This window comes from Nycticebus coucang, chromosome 17 (assembly GCF_027406575.1).
Source record: "Nycticebus coucang isolate mNycCou1 chromosome 17, mNycCou1.pri, whole genome shotgun sequence".
NCBI classification, from domain to species: Eukaryota; Metazoa; Chordata; class Mammalia; order Primates; family Lorisidae; genus Nycticebus; species Nycticebus coucang.
Window position 1 is genome coordinate 20926424 of NC_069796.1, and position 13799 is coordinate 20940222.

Below are 13799 nucleotides of genomic sequence, written 5' to 3' on the forward strand. Positions count from 1 at the left end.
GCAACGTAATTAGTAAGGTCTGGCTTCAAAAATAATGTATGAATAGAAAATAGCATTTTCTGTAATGAAATAAGAAATCTATGACCCTAGTGGATATCATTTTCCTTTTGGTATGATGATGCTATGTCAGATTAAGAACTAAGCTTTAGGCAGCACCTGTGGCTCAAAGGAGTAGGGCGCTGGCTCCATGTGCCAGAGGTGGTGGGTTCAAACCCAGCCCCAGCCAAAAACTGCAAAAAAAAAGAAGAAGAAGCTGCAGGAAGTTATCATAAAGAAAAAGAAGTCAAATGTTAAGTCAATGTTTAGTGTACTTGAGGTTAACAATATACACCAGTTTACCAGGGACCACCTTAGGTGCTGGCAGTAAGACAGAGTGCCTTCTCTTAAGGAGCTGATAGCTGATGTATAAGGCAGGCAATTAGGCAACTTATCAGTAGGACGAGCGCAGGATATACTCCTGTGATAAGGTCCTGTGGGAAGATGGGAGTTGGGATGTATCCGTTATGAATAAAAAATTCTTGCAGTGCCAATAAGTGTTGAGATTTTCCTTGTCATTTTCGTGTTTATAAAATACAGTTTTCAGTCTTTCTAATGATAGATTATTGAATATCTCCTGATTATATAGTGAAATGGAATAATTTTTATTTATTTATATTTTCTATTGCTTGTTGTGGTAGATTATAAATCCCTGGGTATGAAGGTACATAAGAAACTTCGTGGTCCTTAAACCAACCTTCAGCACAAACACCTTCTCTGGCACCCAGGTTATGTGCTAATTCATTCTGAAACGCCTGCAGTCAGCACAGGATTGTCATTCTACAACCAGTGTGCAAACAAAATAGCAAATATGGTTTTAAAGTGTTTGAATGAAAGGTATTGCAAACCCATGCAACTCAAAAGCTATTACAGATTTGGGGGTCTCGGGCTTTTCATATTTTACTTCTGAGTAATGATTTGAAAAATGAAAATTTTCTTCTGTTTTTTAATCTAGAATTTACAAAAGCAATAAATAAATATTTCATAACAAGCACCACCCCCTTTAAACGTTTGTCCTGATGCATGTCCTGTCCCAGTCCATTCAGCATGTTTTGCTGGATATCGAGGATGAGAGCATTTGGGAAGTCATCCTTCTTCTGTGTTAGGATGTTACTTTGAACACCAGTAATCAACTGGTCTAGTGCTGTTTCTCCTCATCAAACACAGTTCTGAGAGCCCTGCTGTCACCAAGGACAAAGGAAGTTGGTATAGGTGGGCAGAAGTTGCTCGGATAATATGACTTGGCTGACCAGAAGCAGAGTCAGAGATAAAGTATCAAATAAAAACAGCACCTGAGAAAAAGGGGCTTTGACGTCAAGTCAGGTCTCAGGACATCTCTCCCCTACTCTTAAATTCCTTAAATGGAACATAATAAATTTTACCAGTTACATACATAATTTATGAGTACTTCTGGGTGACCCGAGAGTAGATACTGTGGGAGTTCAAAGTATTATTATAAATGATCAAGCAAAGTAATTGGAGAGAAAGATTTCTAAAAGGTGAGAACAGTCTGTTTTCTAAAATGGGGCCAGCAGAAGGAATTATTTAAGAACTAAACAGGTTTGGAATGAATAACCTTAATTTCCTTTCATTTCTCATTCATTCCTTCTGATTAAACGCAAAGGCAAAGTATTGGTCTAGTGATTACATGACTTCAAACACACAACCTTGCTTGCATTACTTTTTAACATAAAGTGAGTGACCCAGGCTCAGAGACTTTGGCAGGCAAAAATCTCCTGCTAGATTTAATAATATTTTGGGTTTGGTTTTTTTTTTTGGTAAATATATTTGTGGCAAGATAATTGGTTTCAAACTTATAGTAGTGATATAATATGTCTTTCTGCCTTTCTTATAGCATTTAATTTAAGTGTTAAATAAAATACTCCTTGAATAAAACTAGAGCTAACAGACATCTACTAGAATGCTCTACCCAGCAACGGCACAGTACATGTTTGTATCAAGTGCACATGGAACATTCTTCAGAATAGACCATATGTTAGGCTATAAAACAAGTCTCAATAAACTTAAAAGGATTGAAATACAAGGTTGTATCTTTATACCATGATAGAATGCAATTATAAATCAATAACTGAAGGCAATGTCGTTCATAAGTATGTGGAATTACACTCCAAAATAATCAATGTGTCAAAGGAGAAACCACAAGGGAAATTAGAAAATATTTGGAGATGAATAAAAATGAAAATACAACATACCAACACTTACAGGATGCAGCTAAAGCAGTGCTTTAGAGGGAGAGTTATAGCTGTAAATGTCTGTACTAACAGGAGAAGAATGGGGGAAAAAGACCTCAAACAATAGCCTAGTTCCAACTTAGGAAACTAGAAAAAGAAGAACAAACTAAAACCAAAGCAAGCAGAAGGAAAGAAACAGTGAAAATTAGAGCGAAAATAAGCAGAAGAAAGAAAAATCACAGAGAAAATCAACTAAACAAAACTTGCTTCTATGAAAAGATTTTTTTTTTTTTTTTTGCAGTTTTTGGCTGAGGCTGGGTTTGAACCCGCCACCTCCAGCATATGGGGCCAGCACCCTACCCCTTTGAGCCACAGAAGCAGCCCCTATGAAAAGATTTTTTAAAAAGACAAACCTTTTAGTTAGTCAACTGATGCAAAAAATGAATAAATACGAGAGAGAGAATATGTATTTCTGAAATAGGAAATGTGGCCTCACGCATCTGTTTTCTGTGTGAATGAGCTTATATAAACCATGTTGCCTAGTGGATGGTCAGGGTACTTCTCATTCCTTTCTTCATTCGGAGGGAACGAAACACATTGTTTTAGTGTTTTGGCTGTTGTTTTTAATCCTGGTAGGAAACACTCTATATGCACAAATTGTGAAATTTAAGAAAAGTCTGCTACAGGTATCCCAAAGGTCTCCCATAAAGTTGCCGTACATGGAGAAAAATGGGGAGATTTTTACAAAGTGGTGGCCAACGTGTAAAGAATACACATATTCATAAATATTTTGCAAAGTTCTGTAATAAATATTTTGTAAGTAAAGGTATATTTAGCTATAATTTCCCCCATTTTCCCTATGTACGGCAGCTTTATAGGCAAACCGTGGGGCAACCCTATATTTCACAATTGAGAAAACTGAGTATCAGAGGGTCTCGTAACTAAGTGGCATATTAAGGATTTAAATCCTTCCCAGAGTCTGAGTTTTAATTACTAGGATGTGATATATACATGACACTACTTTAAGTGGTAGGGAAAACCTCTACCATAACATGTTATAGACTATATTTTAACAGTTTACATGTTTTGATCATTTTTTGAAACTCTCACAGAGCCTGTGAGTAGAGATCTAATAAATGTTAACTGGCTTTATAAAACCTTCGCAAAAGACTGCAAGAAAATCTTACTATTTTTTTTTCTGCTACTTTTACTTTACTGTCCCTCTTGATCCTATAGTTCAAGAGGGTTGGTGTCCCAAAACATATAAACATGTAGATATTTTACTTTCTATGGCAACAGTTTTATTATTTATAAATGATCAATAATATTTCCCTTTTAAATTGTTAAAAATATTTTACTAATTAAGATATTCACTTGGTCACTTAAATTTTTTATTTCAAGTCTGAATTTGTTAATTTTTCACCAACAATATGATAGTCTGGGATTTGGAGATCAGTTGCTATATCTCATAAACTTTAATTAAAGAATAACTAAGTAGTTGACATGATCACGGGTTGGATTTGGAACAAGTAGAATGCTCGTATCCTGCTAGTGTTGGGGTAAAGTGGTCAACCACATTGGAAATAGTTTGATACCTTTTGATTAAGTCAAATATACACCTCCCATATTACCCAGATATTCCAGTCCCAGGAAGGTACCCAGGAGCAAGAAAAGTATATACCTATATTCACAAAGAATATTTGTAGCAATTTCATTAGTAACATCCCCCAAATAGAAACTTTTTAGGTTGATGGAAATTTTCTGTATCTTGATTGAAATTGTAATTACGAGAGTGTCAAAATTTATCAAACTGTATACTTAAAATCAGTGCATTTTACAGTATGCAAATTATAACTCAATAAAGTGATTTTTTAAAAAAACTAATGAAAATTATGAAAATGTATTTAAGTAGAAATTTATTCAGAGCCAACACCATGGATCAAGAAAACATATAGGAGGTGATACAGTTATATCATAAATTAATTGAGGCAGATATAAAAGACAACATTCATATAATTTATTTTCTTAGCAGAATTACCATCTTTGAGGTATTTTTCAAACCTGAATTATCTTGAACTTCTTCCTCTTTTTCTTTTTTAAAATCTAGAATGGCCACTTGGAGTGTGTACGCTGGTTGGTGAGCGAAACAGAAGCCATTGCAGAATTGAGTTGTTCTAAGGATTTTCCAAGCCTTATTCATTATGCAGGTTGCTATGGCCAGGTATGAAGGAGCTTTTAAGTATCTTCACTTTGTATGCCGGGTAATCTTCCTTCTTTTTTTTTTTTGATTAGTCTATCAACATCCAAATATAGGAAATCCTCAACAATGTACCCAGAGTTATAAGCAATGATATTCATTGTTGCATTCTTTTAAGCAAAAGGACATAGTTTATTGAAAGATAAAAGAGATGGATAAAAGGAAGAGGAAGAACAGAACCTCCAGCCACAAAGGGGGAAGCCCAGTGTTGCATTTTTTAAATGAAGAAACATTTCAAACGACCTAAATATCTCAAGATAGGATATTGCATAAATAATGAACCAACATCTATTGATAGAATTTTATGAGAAATTGTTCTGTATATAATATTAAATACAAATATACAATACAAAGCTGTTCTTATAAAGTGATAGCAACTTATTAATAGAATTAGTAGAATATTAAATGCAAATATACAATACAAAACTGTTCTTATAAAGTGGTAGTAACTTAATAGAATTTTGAAGAGAAAGAGAAATGGGAAGTAAGACTAGAAAAAAACTTTCACAACATATTTATAATACTTATTACTCAGAGTGGACTTACAAATGACTTTTCTTTTCTACATTTTTTTGTTTTTCAGTATTTTCCAAATCTTCTACCATAAACGCATTTAACATTTATTAAAAGGTTATGTTTTCTTGAACACAAAGTTACAAAGAAAATCTTCTTAATGTCTTAAGACATTAATCAAACCTCACTCAATTAAAGATGAGCAAGTCTACTGACTAGTTGGCTCTCAGTTACAACCAACTTCTACAGCAGGGAGTCCTGTTGTTAGTAATTGTTGTACATAGATCACGATCCACTGTATGCAGTTAAAAAAAAAAATCACTACCTCCCTTTGAAAGGGATCAGTGTGAATCATCTTCTTTAAAAATTGGAACAATACAATTCCAACCTCAGCTCAAAAAATAATAAAGTTAGTACTGTATTAACATAAATTTAATCATACTCGTTTGTGGCAAAGAAAATGGTTTCTCATGTATATAACCACATTCTCTTTGGCTTCACAAACTTTCCCAGTAGAAGTAAGTTGTGGTCTTGTCAACAATAGATTGTACTTATTCAAATATGGCTATCTCAAGTTCGAAAAATAGGCTTAATATCATTACAGTTTGAGGAAGTCATGTCTGCTATGGTAACTGCAATTAGTATTGCATATATTATACATAAACATAAAATATTTCCTATGTGTCCCAGGCACCACTCCATTAGTTTTTTGTACATTATCTGAGTTTTTTTCCTCAAAACCTTATGAGTCTGGGTGTGGCGGCTCAAGCCTGTAATCCTAGCACTCTGGGTGGCCAAGGCAGGAGGATTATTTGAGCTCAGGAATTCGAGACCAGCCTAAGCAAGAACGAGACCTTGTCTCCATTAAAAATTGAAACTGGTAGATGAACACATGAGAGAAAAAACACAATTAAATTCAAGAAGTGGGTAGGGGAGGAGGGAAAGGAGACCCAGTAAGCTCACACCTAACGGGTACGATGTAGGAGTATGTGGCATACCTCCTAGGTAAAAGACTCAAATACAACTCAGACTTTTCCTAACAAATGCAACTAATATAACCTAGTCCTATGTATCCTTATATTAATCCAAAATAAAAGACAAAAAGAAAAATTAGCCAGGAATCTGGCATGCACCTGTAATACAAGCTATTTGGGAGGCTGAGGCAGGAAGATCACTTGAGCCTGGGAGTTTGAGGTTGCTGCAAGCTATTATGACACCACTGTATTCTACCTGGGTTGACAAAGTGAGACTTTGTCTCAGAACACACACACACACACGCACACACACACTAAAAAAAAAAAATACAACTGTATAAGATTTTGTAGTTCTTATCTCTATTAAGATAGAAAGTTAAATGACTTGCCCATGGCCTACTGTCTAGGAAGAGCAAGATGAGATTTTAACTTAGATCCTGTGACTTCAGGGCCAGACTCTGTTTTGTCTTCATCTGTGTAAATAATTTGTACAGGTTGTTTATAGAGGCGCTGATTTAACTGAAGAAGTCTTTTTTTTGTTTTTCAATTTTATCTAACAATACATTGAACAGATGAGCAACCTTATTAAGTATATGAAATGAAGACGGGTCAGATCGAACATTTAAAATTTGTAAAAACCACTGTCTTTGAAATATTATAATTACTCTGTTCTCTTTGTGCATGGTTCTTACTAGTTCCCATCCTCAGTGACCTAAAACTACCAGTTCAAGTTCATAGGCAGTATATAAGAACTCCACTTTTTGCTTATATAGATGGTCCTCCACGTAACCTTGGTTCGACTTATGATTTTTTTTTTAACTTTACAATGATGTGAAAGAAATACACACTCAGTAGAAATTGTACCTCAGGTTTTGAATTTTGATCATTTCCTGGGCTGGCAATAAGCAGTGTGATCCTGTCTTACGATGCTGGGCTAGGCAGCAACCGTGAGCCCTCCATCGCAGTCAGCCATGTGCTCATGAGGGTGGACAACCAGTGCTTGACAGTGCATTAAGTGCACTTTTAACATAACAGTATTTTCTACTTATGATGGATTTATTGGGCCATAACATCACTGTAAGTTGAGGAGCATCTGTAATGGCAAAAGGAGAAATAGAATTTCCTTTTTTTTTTTTTTAATTGTTGGGGATTCATTGAGGGTACAATAAGCCAGGTTACACTGATTGCATTTGTTAGATAAAGTCCCTCTTGCAATCATGTCTTGCCCCCGGAAGGTGTGGCACACACCAAGGCCCCACCCCTCTCCCTCCTTCCCTCTCTCTGCTTTTCCTCCCCCCCCCATGACCTTAATTGTCGATTTTCAAATGACAAGAAGCATTTGATCACTGTGAATCTTCAGAGATCATTTTCAGTACAAAACAGAATTTTATCAAATTGTGTGAATAATTGCTTCCCTGGTTTCCTTTGCTTCTAGAAAGCCTAACGAGGAGTTTCAGGTGTCCGCGGAAAGGCTGCCTGTAATTTTGGCAGAGCTTGCCAAAGAAAAGGAGGAAAGGATTGCATGGCCCTTCTGAGACCCCAAGTAAATAATTGGGCTCTGGGCACCCTTTGCCTTGGGAAACGTTGCTTATTTACACCAGCTTTGTTATTCAAATCTCACAGCAGTCTTCTCATAATTTTGAAGCTATTGAGGCAGAACAAAAAGAAAGTGCCCTTTCTGGGACTGGCTGGGTAATAGGGTGGCAAACTTGGAAAATATGGAAATTAGTGACCCATTTGGAGAGCTGTGTCAAACATTTGCTTCATGCTAGTACCAAATATGCAGGTTATTATTTCAAGCTGATAAGCATTTCGTGCAACCTGAAGTACAGCTTTGAGGGGGGCATTCCCGCAGTGCCCTTAGGAAAGCATCTTACCCAAATGGAAAATGTAGACGCCCGTTAGAACTATGAATCCTGTCCAGCCACTTATGTAACAGATAACCTGCGGAGATGCTGAACTTGGAACCATTACAAGGCTAATATTTTCCCAAGGAAGACTGTTATTGAACAGTTTTTTTAATGGATTCAGCACATGCAAGTTTTTCTACATCAAGCAGCCACTTGAGTGTGTTCTGGTTTTGTTTCTTCAGTAAATACCTCTGGAAAGGACAGTACAGAGGAAAATTCCTCTCTTGGTTTATTTTAGTTGCCCTCTGCCCCTTATATAGATCCTTAAAGAATAGGTTCTATTTGACTCCCAATGTGTGTCCTTTTTCTTGTAAAAATTACCTTTAAAGACTCCAGTGCCACAGGGTAGCTGGCAGTTTTTAGTGGTCTCCTGGAGTGATAGATCTTCGGGTGATAAGAATTGATTTTCCTCTTGACACATGAACTCTCAAAGGAGGCAATTATTTCACTGCCTGATTGTACCGAGCAGAACCAGCCACGGGGAGCGTGAAAGTGGGAGCCTCAGCGAGACCCAAGCACCAAGCGGGGGTGTCCTCGGATAGGCCTGCTCTGCTGTCCCTTGAGAAGGACATTGCTGGTATAACAATTGAGACAGAGAGACCTCAGTTCAAGGCTTCCGCCTGTATAATTTGGGCCACTCTATTCAAGCATGAAGGCTCAGCTCGTCTCGTCCAGGCTGTCCCAGCAAAGCCCCTTGCCCTCAGCTGCTTGGGGGGCTTCAGGCTCTTCTGCTCTGGTCACTGGCCCCAGCGGCTGTGTGCTACTATCAGTATCAAACATCAAATTGGTTACTCCTTTTGTTTGGGAATCATTCACATGGCTTTTGGTCAAGAGATTCTTTTGCAAAAGCAACCTGCATCACAGCATTGAGCATTTACTGAGAAGAGCCTCTGCCTGCATTGAGTGTCTTCTCCATTTTAAATGTTTGCTCTGATATGGGTTTTTTTAAAGAACATTTTTTGAAAAAGGAAATGCTCAACAGTTCATAAGGGTGACCACGAGCAGTGAGAGGCACTGGTGTGGCCGGTGGGGGGCGGGGGGGGGGCGGTGTTTCCAGAGGCTGTGCTGCTCTGGGGCTTTTCTGCAGCTTACTTTAAGAGGAGAAAGACGCCCCTGACTTTACTGTTTCATGGTCATGGGATAAGATTAAGAAAACAGGGCTGAGAGTTCTGTGACTACAGACGAAACAAAATAGAAAAATCTGTGATTCACACGAGCTTCCACCTGCTCTCCAAATACTGAACTTGAAACAGTGTAACTGACACAAACCCCCAGAGGACAGATGGCTAACCAGGACTGTCCTGACTCAACAAAGGGAGCATGTCCTTTACAGAGTCAGCGGTCACGGAAGAAGGAGCAGTTGTGCTCAGAAACAGAATTCGTGCTCAGAAACAGAAATTTGTGCTCAGTTAACAGAATTACGAAGAACACTGGTTCCTTAGTGGAGCTGTATTGGTTTTAATCAATTCCCTACCACTTACTAGTTCCAAGGCCTTCGATATTTTTGTTTTAAAAAAGAAACAAAAAGAAAAGAAAAGTCTTCCTGGACCTCAGCTTCTTCATCTGTAAAATGGAGCTAATACAACCTTCCTCACATGGTTATTCGGAAGACTAAGTAAGAAGAGCCACATTGCCCAGCACTTGATAGTCACTGGACAGATGTTGGCTGGCGTGACTATTGGCTTTCTTCCAGTTTATTGTTTTTATTGCTATCAGTATTATTCAGCTTATTTGTTTTACCATAAGTAACATACAGGTGGCCATAAAGTTCATGTGCGATTTAAAATAGTTGTCTATATACATCTGTAATAGTTGTCTATGCAAAAATAGACAACTATTACAGATGTATATAGACAACTATATACACACAATATATAGTGTGTATATTTTTTATGCACAAATTTTTTATGCACTATATTTTTTTATGCACAAATTTTTTATGCACTATATTTTTTTTATGCACGAATTTTACGGCCACCCTGTACAACAGAAATTGGCCAAAGAATTGTGTAGGCCACAACCTATCTAATCAATTCTTAGATGTGCTTTTTCTTCACATGTTACCATCTCTGAATTCTACATGCATCTTATACTAAATAACATGAAATTATTGCTAGTCACTTTTTTAAAAATATTTTAACATCTTAAAAACTGGAGTGACTCTAGTAATTGATGGCATATTAGATTTGATAATCTGTGATCACAAACAAGGCTTTGTGCTTTAGAGCTCATAATTACACCACAAAGTGCAGAGATTTTACTGATACCAGCAATAAACCTGTGATAGACTTTTCAATGACATTCCCATTAGACGTTGGCCAATCTCATAGGCTTCATGAATTAATTGCCTCAATGCGAGTTTTAAAGAACTTGCATTGCCCTCAGGAACACATGAAATATACCATTAAAACAAGTTACAAAAACAGCAGAAAACACAGCTATGATTTAATTAAAAAAAAAAAAACAACAACAACAGAAAAGCCCTAGAAGAGGAAACTTGATGTGAGCGAAGTTTTCTTTCAGCAGATAAAAGTTGGCCGTGTGGGTGGATGAATCACAGGTACATTGGCGAGGCATTCAGTGAAACAGACATAATACAGAAGGGCCTCTCCATCCAAGTGACCGCAGCAGATGCTTATGGGGAAATGAAGATCTGAAGTTACAGTCTTCGTTTAACATTTTCCTGCCACACAGAGGGAGAGGGGGTGGGAAAGAAAGGGAGAAAGAGGGAGAAAGCACTCACTAAGGACTAGGAGGGGAGGGGCTCCCTGCATGTACCTCTAACACACGTTTGCATTAATAAAGGCCTCCCCAGGCAGAGAGAATAGCCACTTTTGCTCTGTCCTCCTCATGAGCTATTTGTCAGATATATCGCTCTTTGAATTATAGGATTGTGCATCTCCTCAGACATGTTCTCCAAAGTCAGAGCAGGACTTCTCAGAAAGTGGAAGTTAAATATGCTTTTACCAAAACCAGGGATGCTGGCCGTCTCCTCATCCATCTCAAAAATCCTAAACGTTGGTTGTTAGAAGGCTGGTGTCTGGGCGGCCGGTTGCTGTTGGTAGTACTTTTCTGCCTGGTAGGATGGGAGATTTTTGTTTCCATATCATGTCTGAAAGAAAAGGACACTTTCATATCTTTTTATTTAAAATTCTTTTTCTTGTCCTATAAAGAATACAAAACTGGATTTGAAGTAGTGGGCGTCAGCCATCTCATTTTGAAAAATCAAATAATGACTCTTTAGGAAGTCTTGCATATTGAATTAGGTAGAATCCTTAATTACTAGCAAGAAGAATTATCCATGCCATCAAAAAGAAAGAAAGCAGGTTGTTGTAATAATACAGATTGAACCTGAGTTGGAGAGCCCTTAGGAGCCAAGGCAACTCTTACCTCACACAGGCCTCGTGGGTCTTATTTTCCCTTATTACCAAGCCCCGCAAAGGCCAAGGCCCTAGATTCTCCCCAGTATTACAGTGGGAAAACTTCTAGTCGTATGAAATGTAATATTCCATTGCCTATAATTCTCTTACTAACATCAAAACACTGTGATCTTACTAAAGTGTGTTTTTTATGCACGTGAAATAGATATTCCCACCATAACATTTAATTCAGTCTGAAATACAGTAGGACCTCCATAGCTGACCACCTTCTTAAGTTGACCTAATTTTCATAGCCTGAACATGCACATGAGGACAGTGGGCCTAGTTCCCTATGTTGACGACCTCCCTCTGTTAACCAGTTCATTATAGTCCCCAGGGAGGTCAACCTAAGTTCCACTGTATATGGAAGTACGTCTGACAAGAAGGTACAGATAAACCTTTTTGTTGTGTTGTTATTGTTGCAGTCTTTTGGCCGGGGCCGGGTTTGAACCCACCACCTCCAGTATATGGGGCCGGTGCCCTACTCCTTTGAGCCACAGGCGCCGCCCCAGATAAACCATTTGAAAATATCTTAAATGAGGGTGGCACCTGTGGCTCAAGGAGTAGGGCGCCAGCCCCATATACCGGAGGTGGTGGGTTCAAACCCAGCCCTGGACAAAAACCACAAAAAAATAAATAAATAAAATATCTTAGACTCCTCTGAGATTTACTTTCCAAAGAAAGAATCCACTAGAATACAGCAGGCCTTTGAATAATATCATTTTGTTCAATGTCATTTCTTCGTAACATTGATGAGAAAGATAAAACGAAAGATTCTTGGCTGGAGTCCGTGTGGAGTTTTCACATTCTCCCCGCGTCTATATGGGTTTTCTTCCAGTATTTCAATTTTCTCTCACGTTCCAAAGATGTACATGTTAGGTGGGCTGGCAAGTTTGCATGGTCCAGTGTGAGTGAGTGGGAGGCGTGTCTGTGAGTGCACCCCACGATGGGATGAGTACACCCACGATGGGATGGCCCCTGTCCAGAATTGGTTCTGCTCTTGTGCCCTGAGCTGCTGGGTTGAGTTCTAACCACCACAACCCTAAACTGAAACAATTAGGTAAATAAATATCTTACTAATAAGATATTTATTAATTTTTTTATTAATCTTTCTTAGCTATTTAGGTAGCCAGCATTCATGTCAGTGTTTAATATTACAAGTCTTTGGTCTTTATTTAAATATTTAGTGGTGTTCTTATGACCAGAAATATGCCATAGGAACTTAACTCTTGGTTATAGCAATGAGCCTTTGATAAAACTGGTTTTGTTATATGTCATTTTCACTTAAAGTCACAGTTCTTAAGAACCTGTGGATGGCATTAAATGAGCACTTATTGTATACCATTGTCCTCTTCCTCAATTTTCTGATTTATAAAGTAAGGCTGTTTGAATTGGATAATTCCCCCAAAATCTCTCCAGTTCCAAGATGTCATGATTTAATAAAATGGAACAAACCAAGTCCATATAAGTTCAAGAATGACCACTGAGGAGGATTTATTCCACTCGTGTTAGGGCGATCCAGTCTCAGCAGCCTGCCCTTAGGCGGTTTCCATTTCTTAGGCCTTAACCTCAAACTTGTTGGTTATGTCTAGTATCCTGAGATACTCCCACTCACCTCGATTTTTTTTTTTTTGGGGGGGCTTGGGCCAGGTTTGAACCTGCCACCTCCACTATATGGGGCTGACGCCTTACTCCTTTGAGCCACAGGCACTGCCCTCTCACCTAGATTTTTAAAGAGTTAGGATCATGGAGGCTGGGTGCAGTGGCTCATGCCTGTAATCCCAGGACTTTAGCATTTGCTTGAGCCCAGGAGTTAGGAACCAGCCTGGGCAACATAGCAAGACCTCATCTCTACAAAAAAAAAAAAAAAAAAAGGAAAGGAAAGAAGGAAAAGCACTCACATAGTATAATCATCTATCTCTAAATAAAAGTAATTCAGTATTTTTCCCCTACCTAATTAAAAAAAAAAAAATCAAAGGAAGTGGCTTTTACTGCATGGTACAAAAACATCACCTGCTGTAATCCAAATATCAGCTCCAACTTTCCCCAGGTTTGTCTCTGAAGAACAAAGCTGAGCATATCAGGATATCTTTATCCAACTTCTGACTCTTAGCCCAGGCCTCCAGGCTCTGCTCTGCCCCTTTCTCTGGGAACCCTCAAGGGCTTCGTTTCCTACAGGGTCTGTGTGCTTTTGCAGCCAACACTCCCCCTGCTTTCCTGAGTGCATTTTCAGTGGGTTGTGACATTGATTACACTTTTCTCTTCTTGCTCTTCGGGGGTCTTACTCCTTGCTTGCGCACTTGGGAAAAGTGTAGTGCAGTTGTTCAGTCTTCCCCTGATGTGTCAGATACTTCATAAACAGTGCCCCATTCCCCCCAACCCCAATAGGAGGGGAAACATTAAAGGAGCTGGCTGTTTTCATCCAACATTCCTTCAGCAGATTAGTTGGCATGTTCAGAAGATGAAGGCAAACTTAATCCAGAAAAGTATAAAAGTTC

At 38.3% G+C, this 13799-nt stretch overlaps 1 protein-coding gene across 7 annotated transcripts in view; it reads left to right on the forward strand.

Moving 5' to 3' along the window:
* Positions 1 to 13799, forward strand: part of SNCAIP (synuclein alpha interacting protein) — a 152151-nt gene that overhangs the window by 116022 nt on the left and 22330 nt on the right. For 6 of the 7 annotated variants that reach the window (XM_053567005.1, XM_053567010.1, XM_053567008.1 and 3 more), the window contains exon 6: positions 4336 to 4449. In XM_053567005.1, coding sequence (XP_053422980.1) covers positions 4336 to 4449 — 114 coding nt within the window. Of the gene's footprint in view, positions 1 to 4335; positions 4450 to 7407; positions 7516 to 13799 lie in introns of those variants that run through there. The other variant, XM_053567012.1, reaches the window with a different exon arrangement.